General features: G+C 37.4%; 1 protein-coding gene across 1 annotated transcript in view; it reads left to right on the forward strand.

The window, feature by feature from the left end:
• Positions 1 to 22408, forward strand: part of LOC124555286 (Hermansky-Pudlak syndrome 3 protein) — a 175999-nt gene extending 153591 nt beyond the window's left edge. Inside the window, exons 15-17 of the mRNA XM_047129159.1 lie at positions 1416 to 1592; positions 4512 to 4623; positions 18028 to 22408. Of these exons, the coding sequence (XP_046985115.1) occupies positions 1416 to 1592; positions 4512 to 4623; positions 18028 to 18209 (471 nt within the window). The 3' untranslated portion in view covers positions 18210 to 22408. The remainder of the gene's footprint in view (positions 1 to 1415; positions 1593 to 4511; positions 4624 to 18027) is intronic.
• The last annotated feature ends 381 nt before the right edge of the window (positions 22409 to 22789 follow it).

Here is a 22789-nt window from a genome sequence, read left to right on the forward strand (position 1 = left end):
TTCATTTGGATCCGAAAGTGGTTGCAATTTCTGTACCACTTAGTATAAACAACTACTACAAGACAAGAGTAATGCACTTTGCTGCTCACCAGAAATGCCATAAGCAAAATAGTACAGTTCAGAATGGTAGAGATAGACTTCCCTGCCATATGAAGACTCATTGAAGGCAATGAACAGTGATTGAGGGCATAGCCACAGCCACCCACTAATGTGGTTGTTGCTGCTGAGACAAGAGCTGCAGGAGAACAGCATGCTCTTGAACTTCAAACTGTTGCTGTTGTAGTCGGAGCCATTGTAATTGGAGCTGTTGTTGCCAAAGTTCCAGGGACTTGATGCACTGGGTATGAACATGTCACCATAAGCATGGTATGGTAAGAACTTGTCACCGCTTCAATGTCTGCTCCTGGTACAAATGTGTAACCCATAAACAAAGGCAAGTGTATCATTAGGAGTACATGGAAGAAACAACAGTAACGATAGCCAGAAAGTCAAAGTCCGAAAGCAGGATCGGTACCCAATAACAGCTAAGCGTGAATGGTAGTTAATCATGCAGCATACTAATAAGACTACTGTGCAGCTGCTTGCTTAGACCTGTGCTGTTATTGACTGAGGCCACGTGACCCATCACTGACACCTCTGGTGACAACTGTCTGTTGTTAGCTTTAAAACCTTCGAACTGCTACCGATTTTATCCACTGGCAGGGATATTGAACCAGTTCCAAAATTTAATGTAAAATTATATAATTTTCCTTGCAAATGTATAACTAGCTTGTAAAGAAAGAAAAGAGAAGATAAACTTACAGATAGTCACCTCTTCACTCATTCTTTTGTTTCCTATTGTGGTGGGTCATATTATACTCATTGAACTGCTTAAAGCTTGTCTGTTGTCACTTTGAACCTCATGCATAAAGTATATTATGTGACTCAATTACAACTTAACATTAGGCAAAGCTTAAAGTTTACATTTAGCATCTGAAATGTGCTGCAATTCATGTTCTTTTGTACTTTGTATAATAGTCAGACACACTGGTGCATGGGCATAGAACATCTGCTTCACCTATCCCTTTTGTAATATTTCTGCAGGGAAAGTAGCTAAGCATTTAGTTTTTATTTTTGATGAATCTCACATCGGTATTTCATATACAAGAATGAAATACTCATCAATTTTTAATTTATATTATGTACAGTTTGTAGAGGAGTGGCTATAATTAGTCAGAACATATGTTTGGTATTGTATTCTTGCTGCTTAAGAGTGAGCTATGCTATTTAAAAAATGATACTACAATATTCCCACTTTGTGCGGGCTCCAATTTTTGAGACCAATTGGACTTATTTCTCAGAGATAAAAGTATACATTATTATGTCAAAGGTTCACATCTTCCCAGATTGTAAAAATATAATTTTGCATTTCATAGTGCCTTCTTTGCTCTGGGAAACTTCCAAAGGAGTGTGTTGTAGAAGTTTACCAATTTGTTCAAACACACCCACAACTTCATGGAAACCTCAGCCTCCAGGTCCTGTGTGTCTCAACAAAGGAAGCAACGAATGTTTTGCTGAATTTCTGTCCTCAAACACTGCTGCAGTTTGCCAAAGTAAGGTGGTTTTTAAATGATTTTGTAATAATAATAATAATTACTTCACAAAATAGTGAGTAATAGATTATAGTAATAGTGAGTAATAGATTATACTATCTGATCAGAAGTACCCAGACATCCCTGTGTAACGCAGAATGACCACTAGATGTCAGAAAAAGTAGACCCACCAGTATAAAAGGCGGGAGGGAGTTGTCAATAGAGAAGCTGTTGTGTTGGCAGAAGAGTCAATACCGTGTTGCTAGTGGAGGCCGAAATGCACGCGTTTTAGCTCACGCAGGCTGGCGTGAGGAGGGAAGAACTATACGGACGTGAGGTCTGGAACATGACAAGGAATGAGAATTCAGAAAGCGGACGTAATTAGTTTGATACTTAACTTTAATCCATTAATGATGAACGTCGCTCTTGACGGTACATGATTCATAATATTATCTGTTCAGATTATAGTAACTGATATGGCGCCTTGCTAGGTCATAGCAAATGATGTAGGGTGAAGGCTATGCTAAACTGTCGTCTCTGCAAATGAGAGTGTATGTAGACAGTGAACCATCGCTAGCAAAGTCGGCTGTACAACTGGGGCAAGTGCTAGGGAGTCTCTCTAGACTAGACCTGCCGTGTGGCGGCGCTTGGTCTGCAATCACTGATAGTGACGACACCCGGGTCCGGCGTATACTAACGGACCGTGGCCGATTTAAAGGCTACCACCTAGCAAGTGTGGTGTCTGGCGGTGACACCACAGGAGCAATATCAACTGATTGGGTCCGTGAGGAGAGCTCAGTGATTTCGAACATGCCCTAGTCATTGAATGTTACCTGAATAACAAATCCATCAGCAACATTTTGACCCTTCTAAAGCTACCCAAGTCTACTGTTAGTGATTTGATTGTGAAGTGGAAACACGAAGGAATAACTGCATCTAAACAAAGACCAAGTAGACCTCACGTACTGATGGGCAGGAACTGTTGACCATTGTGGAGGGTGGTTGTAAAAATTCACATGAAATCAGCAGAAGGAATCGCTTATGAGTTCCAAAGTGCTGCCAGCAGTCCAACTAGCCCAATGAGTATGTGCAGGAAGTTAAAAAGAATTGGGCACAGTGGTTGAGCATCTCCTCATGAGCCACAAATTTCTGTAGGGAATGCTGAATGATGCTTCACATGGTGATTCCACTGGACAGTGGATGACTCTAAAAAAAGTGATTTTGCATAATGAATCATGCTGTACCCTGTGGCAGTCCAGTAGAAGTGTTTTGGTTTGGCAAATGCTTGAACAACTTTACCTGCCATCATGTGTAATGTCAATAGTGTTCCACTATAGAGGTGTTTATCTTGGTTAGGGTGTAGTCCCCTTATTGTGCTTAAGAAAACACCAAATGCAGAAGTATATTTTACAGCATTGTGTACTGTGAACAGTGGAGGAACAGTTTAGAGACAATATTGATTGTATCAGCATGCCAATGCAACATTGTGAGGCTATACTTTGTGGATATTAGCATTTCTGAAAAGGACTGGTCTGTCCAGAGTCCTGACCTGAACCTAATGGAACAACTTTGGGATGAGTTAGAACTTTGACTTCGCTCCAGACCCCAGCATTCAACATCACAACCTTCTCTTGATTTGGCTCTCAAGGAAGAATGGGCTGCCATTCCTCCACAGGCACTCAGAAATCTCATTGAAAGTGATTCTAACAGAGTTCAAGCAGTCATAAGAGGAAAGTCTGGCTACACCACATATTAATGTCCACAAACAGGTGTCCAGATACTTCTGATCAGGTAGTGTATGTTTCTTTGAGTAAAGCTGAATTTCAACATTTTCAGAAGTATGTTTCAAAATGAGAGTGCCTCATGATTTGAACAGTTCATTTTTCAGCTGAATGTTCTATTTATTTACATACTATAATAAATAAATTTGTTGAGAATTTTGGAAGGAAACTGAAAAATAACTAAAAATACTGATATAAAGTTGCAAGTTTAGCATCACACTCTTATTTTGGACACCAAAGAAAGTTCATTTAGCATTTTTATGCATCACAGTTTAATAAATCAGTAATGAAATAGAACTGAAGGGAAAAAATGAGGCATCACTTTCACAAACATATTCACATTTTTAAATGTCTTTCATTGTTAACAGTATGAGCTTGTTCCTGAGAATTAGCAGCTTTCACTCAGTTAATACTAGGCAGAAATCCAATCTGCATTTGGACCACATGCCACTGACTCAAGTGCAGAAAGGCATGCAGTATTCTGCTACATCCATTTTCAGTAAGCTACTACAAAAATGAAAATCACATTGCAGTAATCCAAACATTTTTAAGTTTAAACTGAAGAATTTCCTCATACCACATCCCTTCTATGCTGTTGGGGAGTTTCTGGATAAAAATTAAGCAAATTCATGTGTTATGTTGTTGATCATGCTAGTTTCTTACTTAGCAGCTTGTCATCTTCATATAATTGATGTAAATTTTGTCTTCTCTTTTATTAACATTTCTGATGCTAATTAGTGTACTGATTCATTCCATTATGTATATTTGCTCAGTTTTATCCTATGGATCTAGACATATAAAGTAAGATAGTAAAATATTATTGCACAGTGACATACCTCTCTTCCATTCCTGGTAAGGGGACCAGAAAACAAATTGTAAATCATTTACCACCTCTCTCTCTTCAACACCTCACTGCTCCTTTACAAATAATATCTAGAATCCATGCAATTATATGCAAGTAAATTTTAAATATGTGCCTTGCCAGTGGATTTATACTTTGTGTCTTTTTCTTTTTTCCATGGAAAAATAAAGTTATTTCTGTGTAACAGCTCTTGTTATTTTAAGTGAATCTGAGATTTAACTTGTAAGTTTGTAAATAGCTGCTATAAGCTGAAGTGATAACATTTGAATCACACTGAAACTGTGTCTCTGTTTACAGGACAGATATACTGTTGACAGTGAGTACAAACATTTGTTGTCATTGTTACACAAGAAAATCAGTGCATTGTCTGATGAGTTACTGAAGCCATACTACATGCGAGTAATGAATGGTAAGACTTCCAATACTAAATCATATGTTATTCTGTGTATGTATTCTCAAGTACCTGTCTTTTCATTATTACTCAACTGTAAGAATAATAAAGTAATTAAATCTTCACATGATGTGACATTGCAGCTTTCCCAGCATTACAGATATGCTTTTCAGGTTTGCCACTGGATAACTTTGTGATAAGTCCCACAATATTTCTTTGAATCAGCTGCTTGATATCTTCATGTAGTTGCGGTGGTTACTGCTGTGAAATGCAACTGGTAATATTCATTTATTGGGGTCATGCAGTGACAAAAGTAGAACTCATTGAGCTCCTTGTTGAAAACCACAGCAAGACCTTCAGAAAGTGCATCATGGGCAACAACTATGCTGCTGCCTGCTTCTAAAAACTGAATTAAACCTTTGCAGCATGCTGTGTTGGGTATATTATCAGAGATTTTTGTTTCTCACATTTTAATTTACTGGCAGCCAGCACTTAATTGACTCCCACGTCCCTATTGAGGAAATTGTCTGCCATAAGGATATATATGGTTTACTTAATAATATAATTAATTCAGCTTTGAGCCATAGCGATGTCCAACAGCATAGTCATTGCCCATGGGGAATTTGCATAATGCTTATCTTCAGTTCCTAGCTGGGGTTACAGGGAGTGCTCTTTTTGTTCAGCCGTAAGAGCTTTTCCACATATCTCATTTCTGCTCATGGCCCTGATAAATTTGGATGCTGCTACAGAAATATAATCACTTGTGTCAATAGCAAATACCAGAACTATCTGAATATGTCAAACAGTCGCTTTGAACAAATATCATGGGGCTTATACAATTTTTTCTGGTGACAACTCGAGAAATGTATTTGCAACTGTTAACCTGATGTTACAGCATGAACTTTTCATATGTAGTTATGTTGGAGGTTTTTCCATTATTTGGTGTCCTGCATCTGTTGCCAGTATAGTGATGTTAATTTTGATGTGAATTTGTTTGGCAGTTCATGGATTTATTAAAAATGTCAGGTCTGTTTGTTAGTTATTTAAAAACAGTACACAGTTATATATGGCTTAGCATTCCATAGATTAAGTATTTATATGACTGTCTGTGTTGATTTTGCAAGGAATATGGAACGCACGGGTTCCAGATTGACAGGCACTTGAGACTTTGATAATTTTTTTTTAGGTGCACAGTATTTGGCAAAAATTATAAGCAGAATCTCAAGCCACACTATGGTTCTCATTCCACATTAGGTTATTGATTTTTTTTCATGCTTCTAGAAATATCTACTTTTGGTCTTAAGGAAGTAGTAATGAACAACTTCCACAAAATCTGATATGAAAACAATGCAGAACTCCCATAGTGCTAGCAAGTGTTAAAAGTGAAGGTGATGGCTTCAGTGGAAAAATACTGGAATCATAATCAGAACGGTCTCAGTTTGTATCCTAGTTAGGATGCCTAATTTACACCTTGTGTGGTTTCCTCAGGTAGGGTTACAACAAAGTTTGTCCAGAGGTTTGCCATTACAGTCATTTGTTGCTGAATGCTGGGTAATTTCCATGATACTGATGCTGCATATACAAACTTTTTAATTTTAGTAATCATGATGTTGGATATCTTCACATTTGTTTCTGCTCAACAGTTTCATTTTATGCCTTTACTCTGAACAACAGTTGGTCAATATATTTCCTCTTCTATGTTAGAAGAGAAGTATCATCAACATACCTGAAATCATTTATGTTCCATTCTCCAAGTTTCATTCCTTTGTCTGTCATATTGAAGCCTGTTCATCACCTGAGTGAGTACTGTATAATATACAGCACTGTCATACCTAGTCAGGTGCAGTGGAGGGCAGCTGCACCTGGTGTGAAGGAGCTCCATAATTTTGGAAGTATAACTATTATGTGTGGCCAGTGAGATGTTTTCTGATTGTTCTATAGATGTATTTTTTTTTAAATGCAAGTTATAGTCTCCTTTAATTTGATCTCCAAAAATAGCTGGACCTATGAACATATCACTAATCATTACAGACACTACATTGATACATAAAAGTAACCCTGAAATTATTTTCCACTGGACCATGTGGATTGTAATGCAACCATGAATGGTTATTAAGTGTGTTATTGATTCCATCCTGTTCAAAGGTGGCTTCAGCATGATTATTATTTATCCAGTGACAAAATTCAAGCCACAAAGCACAGTTTCTGATGTAAAGATGTTGCTTCCACTTAAGGTGAATGGGGTACAAACTTCCTCTCCTTCTAAGTACTTCACTATCAAAAGGGTGTTAAACTGTACACTTCCCTTTACAAGTTTTCTGTACGTAATGCTCATCATACATTTGGTTGCAAGCTATCAACATATGTAGAAAGTTTCTGCATGCTAGTTATAGGACTAACTTACACAATCGTAATAATATGCATACACATATTGTTACAAAGTCTTTTGTGATGGAGTTCTTAAATAAAAAGTTCTTGGTTTACTTGCTACATCAGTTTCAGGTAAAGTACTGAGCGTTTGATGACTGCCTCCAAAATCTTCATCAGGAGCTAAGTTTTCTATGCTATTTCTGTGTAGGTAGAAACACAGTTTATGATAACTTGAACTGACGGTAACATAGAGACTGACAGAACAAAACAAAAAACAGACAGTTCTGGAGATGAATCACAGTAGAGATCATGAAGTGAACTAACAACCATCACAAGTCCAGAGCATAGCTAAGTTATCTAAAGCATATACCACCATCCAAGGAGAAAAATCCAATTGCAAATGCAATTCAGTCGTGTGTAACTAAGACTTAAGTGACTGGTGAGAGATTGGCTGCAATTGCTGGGCTGTGGTATATTGGTAAACACTCATCAGGGGGTGGTGCCACCACACATGCTTGCCACCACAGCCACACCCTCTGCAGCCGCAAGTAGCGTCTGTCACCTGGAACCTGAGTATCTCTGATGACAGGCTACACAGGAATCCAAATCACTCTCAGATAATAAATCTCTCCCCACTTTAATCGGCATATAGGACCGAAAGTGGCCCAGCTTCTGGCAACTTTGCCATGGGAAAGGAGAGAGAAATGTACAAATGCCTGTCAAAGACACCTTCAGAGGGCCATTATCGTGTTTGGCTGGGGTGGTAGATGGTGCCATCTGTGAGAGTCCTGGCTGATCAACAGAGTCTGGGGAGCAGCTTAGGCCACCAAATTACGTTGTCATCATTAGTTTGCACATCTGCATGTTGGAGGTCCTGACAATCTGTTCAGTTTCTGAATTGAATATGGGATAGAAAGGAATGGTGGTCAGGTGCTCACTGTCATTGTACTGACAAAAATCCTGAGGGACATTGTCAGAAACTAAAGTGGAAGGGAACTCTGTATCACAGATATGACACCCAGCGCATGGATGGTAGTTGCTGTTGTAATTTAGCCATCCATGTGACATATGGAAAGCTAGAGAGGGCATCAACAACAAGCAACTACATCACTCCCCCTAATGGACCAGCAAAATCAACATGTGCCCTATGCCAGAGCCAGTCAGGCTGTAGCCAAGGGTTGAACCTCTGCTTTGGGGCAGACTGGTTGTTGGTGCAGACATGGCACTTCCGTGCAGTGCATTCATTGATGGCATCAATCTCAGGCCAATACACATGATGCCACACTATTTCCTTCATTTTGCACGTTCCCCAATGTGCAATGTGGAGGAGTTGCACTATGCGTGGGCGGAGCATGAGAGGAACTACCACTTGGCATTCAGTATCATCCATACCCAACAAAATAACCCCCTTGATAACATTAAGCATGTGCCATAAGGAAAAATACGTGCATCATTCCAGATCAACATCCTTAGGCAAATGCTCTGGCCAACTCCACCGTACAGCAGACACCACCTTGCAGAGAAACAGCTCACAGACAGTCTCTGCTGCTACTTTGTACACCATAATTAGAAATCCATCGACGGTGTATTGCTGGTTTGTGTTTAAGGCAAAACAAAGGGCCTCATGCCTATCAAATTCAGCATATGAGCCACATGTCAACCAGGAAAGTGCGTCCACTTTAGAGTGCTGCATGGTGGACTGATAATGGATCTCGTAGGTAACCCACACCCCAATCTGATGCATCAGCAGCAAGTGTCAAATGCATGCCATAATGGAATATAGCTAAAAGCGAAACAAGGTGCCAGCCTAAGGCACTATTTAAGTTGCATAAAAGCTTTCTGGAATGCCTCTGACCACACTTATTTAATGCCTTCTTTACACAATTGAATGAGCAAATGTGAAATGTGGGTCACATTCGGAATAAAATTGGTGTAATAATTTACTGTGTCAAGGAACGACTGTAGTTCTTTGAGGTTCTTAGGAGCCAGTAAGTCAGTGATTGTTGCCACATGATTCTGCATCAGAGTGAGCCCATCTTGACTTAATATATGACCCAAGTACTTGACACTCAGCACAAAGAAACTACATTAGTCAAGCCAACAGCACAGATCGTGGGCTTGGAGCCACTCAAGCAACATCCGTAGAATTCACAGGTGCTGCTCTCACATAGCCCCAGTAAGTAACAAAAGTCTAAATAATTAACACAGTTGGGGATACCATGGGTGAGTTGCACAAAATTTCTTTGAAATATCACGGGAGCACTTGCGACCCCAAATGGCAACTAAAAACTGTTTTGTCTGATTATGTACAGATAACTGAAAGTAGACATTGGCAAGATCTATCTTTGAAAAATATTGGCCCCACAGCCAATTTAGCCAACAATTCCTCCTGTCGAGGAAGTGGATACAAATTGACATTTGCTTGAGCATTAACGATAGACTTAAAATCAACACAAATGCGAAGTGAGCCATTATGTTTCTGAACCACGACCAAGGATGTAGCCCACTGGCTCAATGATACTGGTGGTAGAACACCCATACTTTGCAACATATCTAGTTCTGCTTTAACTTGCTTGCACGTGGTGAAAGGCACCGGAAGAGCCCTACAGAACTTAGACACTACCCATTGCCTTAAGGAAGTTTGGGCCTGGAACTCTGTTGCACAAACCAATGTTGGTTCAAATGGCTGCTTAAATTGTACACACAACATACCAAGTTCCTTGAATGGGATCGCAGGTGAAACTAAATTAACCTGGTCTTGAATTTGAAAACACAAAATCGTAAAAGCATCTATGCCAAAAACATTAGTCATCATCCAAGAATTTACTATGAACAAGATTAGTTGCTGAGCAATATTTTTATACTTAGCTTGGTCAACTGTCTGACCCTGCAACAGGATTGACTGGGCATTGTATGTCACCACTTTGCACTTAGGAGATTACAGCTATGGAGAGCCAGTGCACTGGTATGTGTCCTCATTAATCAGAAAAATGTTCACACTTGTGTCCAACTGGAAATCTGCATTGTCCAGTTACAACACAAGACATTGCATTTCACCTGTTGCTGCCATGGGCATCAACAAGATAGCATGGAGCATGCTGACGGCAAAAGTTGACAATGCACACCAGCTGAAGCAGACACTTGTGAGGTGCTTCGATTTGCACCATGCAAAACAGATGTTGTCACTAGTAGGGCAGTAAAGTCAGTTGTGCTGCGGTCCACCATATGGACACGATTTGAGGGCTTGAATGTAACTTCCTGGCAGATTAAAAGGGTGTGTTCCGGACCAAGACTCGAACTCGAGACCTTTGCCTTACGTGGGCAAGTGCTCTGGAAGTTTCATATCAGCGCACACTTCATTGCAGAGTGAAAATTTCATTCTGGCTTGAATGTTTTTGGTGTCTGCCAATGAGGAGGAGGAGGAAAACATCGAATGAGCCTCTGCTTACTTGAGGACATGCAAGTGGCGGACAAAGAGCTTCCATTTGTGCACATATGCTGACAATGAGGCTGAGGAATTGCTAACTTCTGCACTAACTATTGAACCGGTGTTGCTGGACTACTGGAGAAATGGGTGCTCTGTAAATGAGATAATGACCTTGATTGGAAGTCATCGGGTGATCATGGAGCACATTGCAACTTAAATTACTAACAACATCAACACCTGAGGAATCGTGAAACTGAGCTTGTGCTGACACAGTTACTTCATGAGCTTTGGCAGTTTTTAACACATCACTCATGTTGGGATCAGAAACTTCTAAAGTTTTCACAGGAACATCATGATCTAGAGTGAGATGTATAATAACATCATGGATTAAGGAGTCCGCATCCATTACAGGTAAAGTCACACTTGCATGCCAAGCATTTTATGTCATCAGCCCATGCTGCATAGGATTGTTTACATTGCTTAACGCATTGGTTGAACTTGAACTTAGACGTAATTACTTAAGTTTGGTGTCAGTAATAATCAGTCAGCAAAACCACGAACATGAGAAAAAGCCCAACTACTGGGATGAAATGATAATTAACCCCTTCAGTCCTGAATTATTTTAAAAATAGAAAAAAAAAAAAGATTTGCACTTTATCATGTCTATATGGACCTATTTATTGTATATTCGAGCAAAATTTCAATATGTCATACTTGGTTTAAAAAATGAAATGTTGTCCAATAAATTGGACATTGGGTCTCGGAGGCGTTGATAATGTGAAATAAGAAGTCAGTAGTTACAAATTATACAGCAATGTTTATTGTGCAGAATCTTTTCAAGGGTGTAATTCTTTTATAAAATACAGGAATCTGTACGTTAAATTAATAATTTTAACTACTGGTATTATGATTTACAGAACAGTTAATAAGTTGAACACTTACAGAAGACAGTTTTCTTTACATTCATTTTGTATGAAAGGCCACAAAGCAATTTGCATCTTTTTTTAGGCAAAGGTGAACATCACATTTTGAACAGATTATTTTTGATTTCTCTTGACATGGTGTGTTTTTGCATCTACCTCCATCTTTGTGTTGATCTACCACTGGGAGATGATTAATACCATCGTATTGTACATTTGATTGAGATCATCTCTCTGCTCTGGATCTTTCCTGTTGAGTCTCTTTTCCAGGTTCTTCACTGCCTGGCCTATCTCTTCTTCTCTTTGTGTTTGTCCCTGCTCTCACAAGACTTTCAGCTACACTCATTCGAAAATGCAGTAAGTTGAATACTTTGTTGTCTTGAATTTTTTTCACTGAACAGTGTTTTCGATATTCTAACCAGCTGTTGACCAAAGCAGAATCAACAGCATGCTTCAGCATTCTTAGAGTACATTTTCTGAGTGTAATAAAGATTCTGTACAGTCCAATCAGCTGATCAAACAAGTCTACTCCACCCATTGATTCATTGTACAATTTAACAACTTCAGGGCGCTTGATTTTTAACGTATGATCTTGAGGTTTTGTCCCATCGTTCAACAGTGTCTTCTCTACCTATTCCAACAAAATTTGAACAGAATATCACAGTTCTGTTATCAAGCCACTTTGCCAGGACTACATTATTGTCTCTACTGACAATCTGGTCAGAAAATCCTCTCTCCTTCTTTCTAATATCTTAGTCATTTATCAACGTAGGAGAAGAAAACTTGTTTACACGAACTGTTCCAGCAGCAAAAATTTTTCTTTGTTTATATACTTGAAGAAGACGATAAGAAGAGAAGTATTTGTCAAAATATAGCTTGTGTCCTTCACTTTTTATTCTGTCACACAAATGGAGAACAACAGACGCATCTAAACTGAATAGTTTCTTGTTCTGTTCATCAAGCTCAGTCGCACTACCCTGATATATTAGGAAGCCATAAGCAACACCAGATCTTCCAGCCAAAACAAATATTTTAACGGCTTGCCTTTCACATTCTGCTTGATTGAAAGCTGACCTTTGAATGGAACCATCTGTTCATCAGTACATAAATATTCTTCAAGGGAGAGCTCTAAACACCTTCCTCTGAAAACATTGTACAAAGGTTGAACTTTATACAATTTGCCACTTGAGTTTGCAGGGCATTCCAAATTGTTGACAATATGCAGAGCATTTCACAACTGGAAAAACCTATCTCTAGTCATAGAATCTAAGAATAAACCTATTCCAACAAACTTGTCCCAGTAAAATCTCACTCAAGGAAATTTCAAGTTTCCTATCGCTATATGCAGGCCAATGAGTGCTTTTATTTCATCTGGGTTTGTTGGTTTGAAATTTGTATAACCAGACTGTAATGCATATATATTTGTCTTTCTCGAAAACATTTCCCATTCTTGCTCAGTTACATATTTCATAAAGTAACAGACAGGTTCTTCTTCAATTTCTTGATCAATATAGCACTGATTCTCAAAATGAATAGGAGGAGGTGACCAAGGGTGAGGTCTATACTTTATTTCTTCTTTCCTAGTGTGATAGTCATATTCTGGTTCACTATTACATACAGTACCTGCAGGTGCAGTTAGCTCATGTGGCTCTTTGTCACCTTCTAGGCCATTATGAACTGATGCTACCTCCACTGCATCTTGTGTGAATTCAAATTGTGTCACCAACAAATCATCTTTCACTGTCATTTTCTCACTTCTTATCATTGGAGTTGTGGAAACAGCACCTGGAATATTTTCAAGATGGTCTTTGTCATTGGAAATATTGATTTCGATATCAGAAACATCTCCTGCTGTTAAGAGGTCCAGGATCTCCTTGATGTGGTCTGGATTTGTTGTGTAATATACCTTCCTGTGATCTACAAACAAAAACCGAGTTTTAGCAAACTATCATGTATGTTACAGATGAAAATGTCATAAAATACAAAGCTAATCACTGGATACCACAGATAAAATAATTTATTAGCTAATATATTATGCTATGAATCCAAAGAGAAACGCAACATTAATTGAAAGAACATTATAAGACAATAGTAGATTGAAAACAACCATAATATTAATTCCTTCACTGCAGCTTATTGGGAAAAAAATATTACTGCCGAATCCTGATGTCCAGAATTTTGGAAGATGTAATTTAGTGTTGTAATAGCTCAATTATGTTCATAATCTTGCATCTCTTACATTAAACGCAATCTCTACAGATGGCTCTTACCCAATATATATTTTTTTGAGCACCTGAAGATGTGTATATTGCAGCATTTAACACGTAAATATGACTTATCTGGAGTATTTCACAAAGGGTCCGCCATCTTGATTGTTTTTCGATGTAGTACACAGTTCCAGCAACAGAGGGCAGCAAGATGCATGGAACTTAATGTGAGAGATGTCCAGTAAACAGGCAACAGGGTTTCAATGGTGAATGAAATTGTTTACTGTTACAAAATATGTATAAAAGTCAGTGTCCAATATATTGGACGCCAGGTCTGAAAGTGTTAAATCGAGACGCTAAGCTTTCGACGGGCATTGATGTACATCAACGGGGACAGTTGAAAATGTGTGCCCTGACAGGGACTCGAACTCAGGATCTCCTGCTTACATGGCAGATGCTCTATCCATCTGAGCCACTGAGGGCACAGAGAATAGGATGACTGCAGGGATTTGGCCCTTGCATGCTCCCCGTGAGACCCACATTCCCAACTTAATGTTCATACACTACATTCGTAGTGCCCCTGCCCATTACACTCATTACTCGCGGCAGATAATCTTACCAAGTCCCGTAAGAGTTCGGGCAATGCATGTTCATCCAGCACAGAAGAAGAAGGTCAATGGCCGGTTAGCCTTAAATATATGAAGATGGTATCTGTTCTTTCGGACATGTCCGAAAGACATGGCTGGTTAACCTTGAATATATGAAGATGGTATCTGTTCTTTCGGACATGGCACACATTTTCAACTGTCCCCATTGATGTATATCAACACCTGTCAACAGCTTAGGTTCTTGATCTAATTATCATTTCATTCTAAGAGAGTTGCATGGTCACCGATGGTATCTGTTCTTTCGGACATGTCCGAAAGAACAGATACCATCTTCATATAAACAACTAGGATTCGAGAATGGGTGTAATTTTTGCAGTGCTTCTTATGGTTTACCACTAGAAGACAGTAAAAACGCACATTGACACGTGGGGTCAGTTATTTGACTTGCCTTGCAGTGAAGAACAAAATGATGTAAATAAATTACTACTTTTATGCTGTCAGTTGAAAGCTCGTAAAAAAAAGTTTTGATCTGGAATGACTCGTATAAAAAAGTGGTGATGGTATTCTTCAACAGCAACAGGAGCAGCGCCAGCAGCAACACTGCCATCATAGAGACCATAAAACATATGCCATATATACTGTACATATTCTGCATCAGTGAAAATTACCATATTTTTTGTAATTATTTGCACAATCAAATAATTACCTGATGCTTCACTCCAGTATACTCTCTCTTATAGTGTTGTAATGAACAAGAGTCAGCATCAAAACCAATACTTGGTTTAGTGGCAGCGAAGGTATGAGTGCATAGATGGAGTAAAAGAGGACAGATATGTTAGATAGGAACTAGTGAAAAAGCCTGTGTACCTAACAATTTCAGCATTTAATGACTGATAGTTTAGTCTTCATCACAAATTTTATTTTCCTTAGACATGATGTGTTTCTCTATAATGTGTCATGTCAAAGGAAAACAAAATTAAAACTTTGATAAGTTTTTTGTATTTATCATTGAATGCTGAACAGAATATTGTTGCCTACCTCTGGAAGGAATTTTTATATTACACCATTAAGAACATGACATGCGTCTTTCATGGAAACAATTCGGACTAAAACATGTCTATTTTAATCTTTTTTCCCCAAAATGCTTGTTTCCATGAGGGACAGAATGTGTTTCTGGAGTTAGTGCACTCAAAAGAAAGGCTATTATTAGCCAGTATATTCAGGTACAGGGACACAGCAGACAGACAGACCCATCGAGAACCTATTCTGACCTTGAGCTGATTGTTGCCAGTAATGATTAGCAGTCTGTCCAGCACCTGGGGTGTTACTCAGTAGGAGACTAGTAGCTATACAAGGTGACTCCATAATGATGTCACAAACTTTCAGGGATGATGGAGATGGTTAAATGTACCAATTTGAGGTAAGAGACCGAGTCAAAAGTTATAAGCAAAAAACATTCTGGTACCTCTGACAGTGTACCTCTTCTCCTGCAAGCTCTTTGCTTTCCATTTTTTGGAAGGAGGTAATATGTACAAAAAAAAAAGTCCAATAAATGTAGGCTCTAAAGTGTGTATGGAAACTTAGGAGCTATGAGAACTTGTTCATCTATGCCACTATGAAAACACATCTCTTCTGCTGAACAAGTGCTGATAGCTGGAAGGTATTCATTTTAGAGCCTATATTTACTGGACATTATTCTTTGGTTTGGTCCATACTACCCCCTCCCAAAATATAGCAAAGCAAAGAGCTTGCAGTAGAAGTAGTCCACTGTCAGAGGTAACAGAACAATATTCGGTTATAACTTTCGACCAGGTCATTTCCAGACTAGGGCCCCTTATCTCAAATTGAAAACCCTTCTTCATCATCCCTGAAAGCTTGTAACATGATCAAGGAATCATATTATCTGTGTCACACCCGATTGCAGATATGTCAGTTCCCCACATGTTAATGAGAGAGGGTTTTTTTTTTTTTATTTATATATACTTTAAGAAAGGATATATCATCACTATTCAATGGAGAAAAATTTTGTTTAGGTATTTGTTGTCAGAACTTAAACAGAAGGAAGCAAACAGGCTCACAAATTAGAGCTCATTACTGAACTCTAAGCTTCTGGAACATTTAGAATTCCTTTGTTAGTGGAAACAGGCACACAGAAACTGGAGAAAAGAGTAGGTGAAGGTTCTGGAGGAAATGAAAATTAATCCATCTACAGACCAACAGTAGCAGAAAAGGGAAAATGTGTGGCAAGAGTCTAAAGGTCAATATGTTTTGTTGCTTTTTCTGTAAAATTAATTATTACATTGTGAATGGTATTCTGTACCGCTCACCAGAGTAATGAAGTTTATGGAAATCCCAATGTTTCAGTCAATACTTATTTCCTTCAATAATTTCCTTATTCCTCCTCTTCCTCTTCTTGTCTCAGTACTGAAACTCATATGATGAAGTTGCTGAACTCATTAGCAACAGAGGTATTTATTGAAGCAGCTGTGGGCGCCCTGTTCTTGTCAGCATTAAGTTTTGCTCTTGAAAGATTCTGCTTCTTGTATTTGTTTAGAGATTAATGAAATAGACAATTGACTAGCTAACCATTAAACTGTTAAATCATAGTCTAGGTCATCTACTTAGCACAACTATATTTCTGCTTACTTACAATGGGGCACCTAAAAGAAACTGAACATTTTTAAAGCACACATCTTTAATCCCCCTTAGTACTCTCCACTTGCATTAATACACTTTTATCTATTTTATTCTATTTTTCAAAACATTATTTACTTTCAACTTTTGTGATGCATTACATCATCTCTGTTGTTTTTTTTCGTCACCTCAGCAGCATTAGCAAAATGCTTTCCGTTCATGTCTCTTTTAACATGACAAGCTTTCTTGGAGTGAGGCAAACTTGAAGTCGTCCACTTACGTGATTGTTGCTTTAATTCAGGATTGTAAGCATAGCATCAAGTTTTGTCACCTGTGATAAATTTTGAAAAAAAGTTCGGATCACTTTGGGACTCTTCTTTCAAAGCGCAGCATACTCCAATGCAACCTTGTTTTTGTTCAGCAGTCAGCAGTCGTTGCACGAATTTGGCAGCCACTCTTTTCATTTCCAAATCTTCTGTCACAATTCACTGCACTGAGCTCAAAGTCACTCCCAACAGCTCCAGAATTTCCTCAGTGGTCTGCCATCAATCTGCGTTGATGATTGCACGAATGTTTTCAACATTTTCATGTGTTCAAGCTGTGGAGGGACAACCACAACAAGATTTGTCATCAGTTGACATTTCACCATTTTTGAAATGGGAAAACCACTTGAACATTTGAGCTTTCCCCTTAGCATCGTCCTTATATGCCGTTTTTAACATTTCAAGAATTTCTGTCCCACTTTCTCTGAGCAGAATTTCACTGCTGCATGCTTGTCACAAAAATCAGCCATTACACGAACGACAATCATAGAAAACATTTGTCATTGTAAACTCCGCCAAAACTAGTCCTGGCCTTCTCCAGTGACAGCACTAGGTTTACTGACTCTGGAATGTTTGCGCTATGTGCTCCTAGCAGCAAAATGTCGTACTACAAAAACTCTGTCCACCAAAAAATCAGTTTGTTTTCTTTTAGGTGTGAGCTAACATAGATAATTGTATTAATTCCATCAGTTATCTAGTTGTTGCCATTTGTAATTACTATACACAGTTACCATAATTTGTTTTTTACCAGACAGCTAGAAACTTGAAAGAATATGTGCTGTTTTACAATGGCACTGATCTTTAATATGATATTACATAATTTCATGTCATACATAAGATTATACTGTGTCTTTGGTGAATATAGAATGTATGCATCCTATTATTTTCATTTCTCAATGTGTGAAATATTTTGATATCTAATTTCTGTTTCAGAAATTTTAACGTACTTGGCCCAGACATATCCATTGGAATCTCTATGCCAAATGTTACCTGCTGGAACAGAGTCTCAGTATGCTAGTTTTATCCACATGGGCCAACAAGTAACACATGCCAATCACATCAGATCACTTATAATGATTACTGGCCGACAGCTGTTAGGAACTCTGAAGTTATGAACTTTTATGTACCTTCCAGCGTTTTCTTTCCCACTATTGTATTTATTATTTAAGTTTGCAATATGATATTTACATTTCAGGTATTTAACTGAAAATACCGTCTAGTGGCAGGTCTAGTGCATTATAAGGCTGTGAAATTATGCCTGTATTAGTTGTAAAACAGTGTATGAATAAGTTTATAAACAGTTTACAATCATTATAGCAATTGTGGCATCATATTGGACTGCCACATCTATAAAACATAATATATAAGCCAAGGGCCTTCCACCATTGTGTTCCTTTTTTATTCTATTGACTGCAAGATTTTGCACCACTATTAGTATTTTAAAAGCAACATATCACTTTTTGGTATTTCTTAAAAATTTTACAGTACTCAAAAGTTATTACATGTATGGTAAATGAACTGTAACTGGTAGAATTATATTTTATAAAGAAGCCCACTGTGAGCTCAGACATAGCAGGAGCTATTCTTGATCACTTGATAACATAAAGCCATTTTCAAATCCTAAGAGCTTTTTAAGCAGTATGTAGAGTGCAGCAGTCACAGAAAATGCCTTTGTGGACATGAGCTACAGTTTGCTATTATTATTATTGTTAAGTTTCTTGCCTTAGAAAAAAATGGAGGATGCCTGTGAAATAATTTACAGATGTCTAAAACAAAGTAGTGAGTGATACTTTTTCTGTTGTTAAATTAGGTGATGAGAAATGTGGTAGTTAGTGTTATAAATATGCACGATGATTACTGAGCATCATGTGCTCTGATGGGTGGTGAAAGTGAATATAAAACATACTGAATTCAGCGTCATATTATACCATCCACATCCGAACTAGACAGCAAAAGACTTCTGTAGAAAATAGTTGCACAATGCACAATTGCTGTCAGTGAATAACTTCTGAGCCATAAAAAACAGTAATAAATTGGACAATACTGGAAAGTAGCTTGTTTCTCTCTCTCTCTCTCTCTCTCTCTCTCTCTCTCTCTCTCTCTCTCTCTCTCTCTCTCTCTCTCTCTCTCTCTCTCTCTCTCTGACATAATACAGTTGTGCTGCCACTTTGGTCAGGGCAGATGGTAAGTACAATTATGCACTTGTGTTTCTAAGTAATTAATGTTCTTTGCAGTAGAAATATATCAGTGTGGAATTCATTGAAATATAGAGTGGGAAAAACAGAAGTGAAAAATAGGACAGTGTGTTTTAATTTACGGTATTGGTAAATAGCCTGATAACAATTGTACAGTATACTAAGGATAAATCTCAAAAAATTTAAGGAAAGCTTTTATGAAGATGAAAGCCTTCATTTTAATGCCAAGAGAGGGAGAGAGGAGATTAAACTCATCATTTCGTTTAACAAATGTCAGGGCTTTAGGAATGTTTGTTAATGCAAATTTGTAACATTTGTGACTCTTTTATAGAAGCAAAATGCATTAAAATCATCAAAATTGCAGTTAAATATCGAAATCATACAAAGCTTTGCTTCTTTAGCAGTGGAAGGAAGTCCCACAATCAAAAGATAATATGACATTTTTCACCAACTGTGAAAGTTGATCATCATCTAGTAGCACAAAAATGCAGAAAGAAAGAAAAAGGCAGACACTGTTACTATTACTTGAGCAAATGGGTCATGGAAGTGTTTTGAGTGCAACTCATTCACTACAGTATGAGAAACAATCCCATTTAGAACATGCAGGAAAAAACCAACAACGAATACTGTCATGCTGCACCATAAAGCATGTATGCCATGGCTCACATACTAGGGAAGTGGACATATGTAATTATTAAAATGAGAAACACCACCTATCAATCTTACAAATAATGTGACACTTGAAGCATTAAGACAAAGGATTAAAAAATAAAGTTCTCCTCTCTCTCTCTCTCTCTCTCTCTCTCTCTCTCTCTTTCTCGATATTGATTATGTTAACACTTATCTCATAAATTCCAGCAATGAAACATGAACACCATAATGTTTCCCTCATTCCCAGTAAATCATACACTTGGGTTGTTTGGGCATTGAAGTATATCTTGAGTGTTGATTTTAGACCAATGTGAGAGGTACATAACTGTGTACCATTTAAAGTAGCTTGGAATCAGCACCCAAAATATGTTTCAGTGTAGTCAGACTGACAAGATAGATTTAATGATTTACTGGAAATTGGTGAAACATAAGGCTGCTGAAGTTTCATCTACTCAATCTAACTTACTGTTTCTGTTAAAATGTTCTGAACATTTAAAGACTACAGTGGGTATAATTTTTAATATGATGCTACTTAAATATGCAGTACATTTGTTTGCATCTGAGGTTTCCCTTTTGAATAACTTGTCACTTTAGTTGGCACCTAAAGTTGTGTGCCCTCATAGTCACTTGTATTATTGGACTTTAAGATGTTCCTAAATCATAGCTACTCATTGAAAAAAATAAAGTTATCATAAAAAAAATTGGCCCTTTCTTCCTTTGTCGCGCAATTTCAATTCTTATCTATTTTTTTTTTCAGTTACGAGAAACTGTAATCTGTGTTGGGAGGGACTGTTGAAACTAAACTTTCATGGAAAATTAAAATTGTAATCTGAATTAGTAAATTAAACCAGGTTGCTAACATCCGCTTGCAATAAGCCCAACTGAATCAATAAACTAATGACATTACCACTTACCAAAAAACCATCAGTGCCAGAAGTCTTGCACACAAGTGAACTTAAAGGCTAATTTTTATATCTGCTTCCAGTACATGTGTCTCTTTGCACTGAAATGCTTCATGAAGAGTGCCATAGCTGATGTTCTGTTTTATAATAGTTGATGGCTGGTTTCTCCATGATGTCTTCTTTTATTATTTTTTGCATTTTCTTTCATTGGATGATGTCGCTTCTCAAAGTGTTTTAAGCTGTTATTATTAACTGAATTGGAAGAGCGAGATAGTGGTGCTTATTGTGGTTAATTATGTTTGGAAAACCCAAAGAATATTTAAGATGAACTTTAAAGAAATGGGGAAGCTGTTAAAAACATATTTTAGCTGAAATGTACAGAAAAAGTTGTGTATGATGAGTCTTCTCCTTCCTGTTTTTGTTTAAGTAAGTGACAGCCTCTGCAGAGTACCTGTTTTGAATGCTGCACTGTTTACACAAATTAATTGAAAGATGGTCTTAAGAATCTATTGTGAAGATTGGTACTGTTTCTCAGAATTAGAATTTAAAATGATGAGAAAAAATGGAATGAACTTGCCCATTATTTCTAGAACAATATTCCATTGAAATATGCATCTCAAAAACAAAAATAATTTTTAATGTTGAAGGTTTTGATGTTGGTGTATTGTATATTCATAAAAATTATGAGAAAATTCATACTTTTGCAGTTTGTGAGCTTCTCTCCACTGCTAAATTTAAAGGAAAAAAAGCATCTTCTGGAGATGAGATACACGTTGGTACATTAACTGGAATTAACTGAACATACAGTGATAAAAACAGAAATCCTTAGCACAGAAAGCTTTTGTTTACATTTTGTGCGGCCTCATACTTTTTGTAGTTACGGGTATATCAGTAACAGTTCTATATAAATGAATCACGACTGGTAAGCAGTGATCTTAAATGCAGGTTGTAATTACAGAGCAAAGTCTTCCTGCTGGCTGAGAAGAAAATTAAGTTTTTGACATCATAACAGTGAATTGCACCTCTTTATAACCTGAGAGTATTTTTGCTGTGATGTGACTGCATAGTAAACTTTCCTAAGTTTTATGGAAATGATGTATGATGAATGTCTGCCGTTTTCCATGATATGCCAGTAGTTAGTTAATGTATTCAGTAACAGTTCTCTTTAACTGTTAAAAGCCTTTCAGTCTAGTGCCTTTACAAGAGTTTTAACTATACTGTACAAAATATTTCTGTTCATTGCACTTCAGAGTCTGGCTTTTATTTATGATGTAAAGTCTGTAGTAATATACATGTGTTTCATTTGAGGTTGTTAATTTAGTTGTTTACAAGGGCTAAAGTTTGAAATAAGGAAACTATGTCAATAATTTGGGTTCAGACCATAAATGAGAAAAGTTATAATTTTGTTATAGTTTGTTTTTGTACACCAACTCTGCAGTATGTAGAACTGTGTTAGTTTACTGTAAATTATATCCCTGTACATCTTGTACTGTGCATATCTCATGTTATAGTATTTGGTTCATTTGTGTACTAGTCTTCCACGTTAAATAAAATTATTTATTAATATAGGTTATATTGATTCCAACTCCTTAAACCTCACTTTCATTTGCATATTATTTTGGTGTGTGTCAGTGCTCTCAACATCTGCATTTACAGACATATTTTTCAAAGGTGTGTCATGTGTCTGATTCCTCAAACATCCGTAATACAGTTTTGTGTTTAATATTCGCTGTTGCCTAAATATATTATAGATTTTTTATGGCTAATGTAGCTCCAGTTGTATTTTTATTTATAATAATTATCAGAGTTGCTCTGTAGCTCCACAAGCAAAAAGTCATCAATAATCTATAGATTCAGAATTTAATGTGACTTTGATCTCTAGAAGTACATTTTGCATGTGAAAATTACTGGTTACATCATGATTCTACTAACATTGTACCATACTTC

Source organism: Schistocerca americana, chromosome X, assembly GCF_021461395.2.
Source record: "Schistocerca americana isolate TAMUIC-IGC-003095 chromosome X, iqSchAmer2.1, whole genome shotgun sequence".
In the NCBI taxonomy this organism is placed as follows: Eukaryota; Metazoa; Arthropoda; class Insecta; order Orthoptera; family Acrididae; genus Schistocerca; species Schistocerca americana.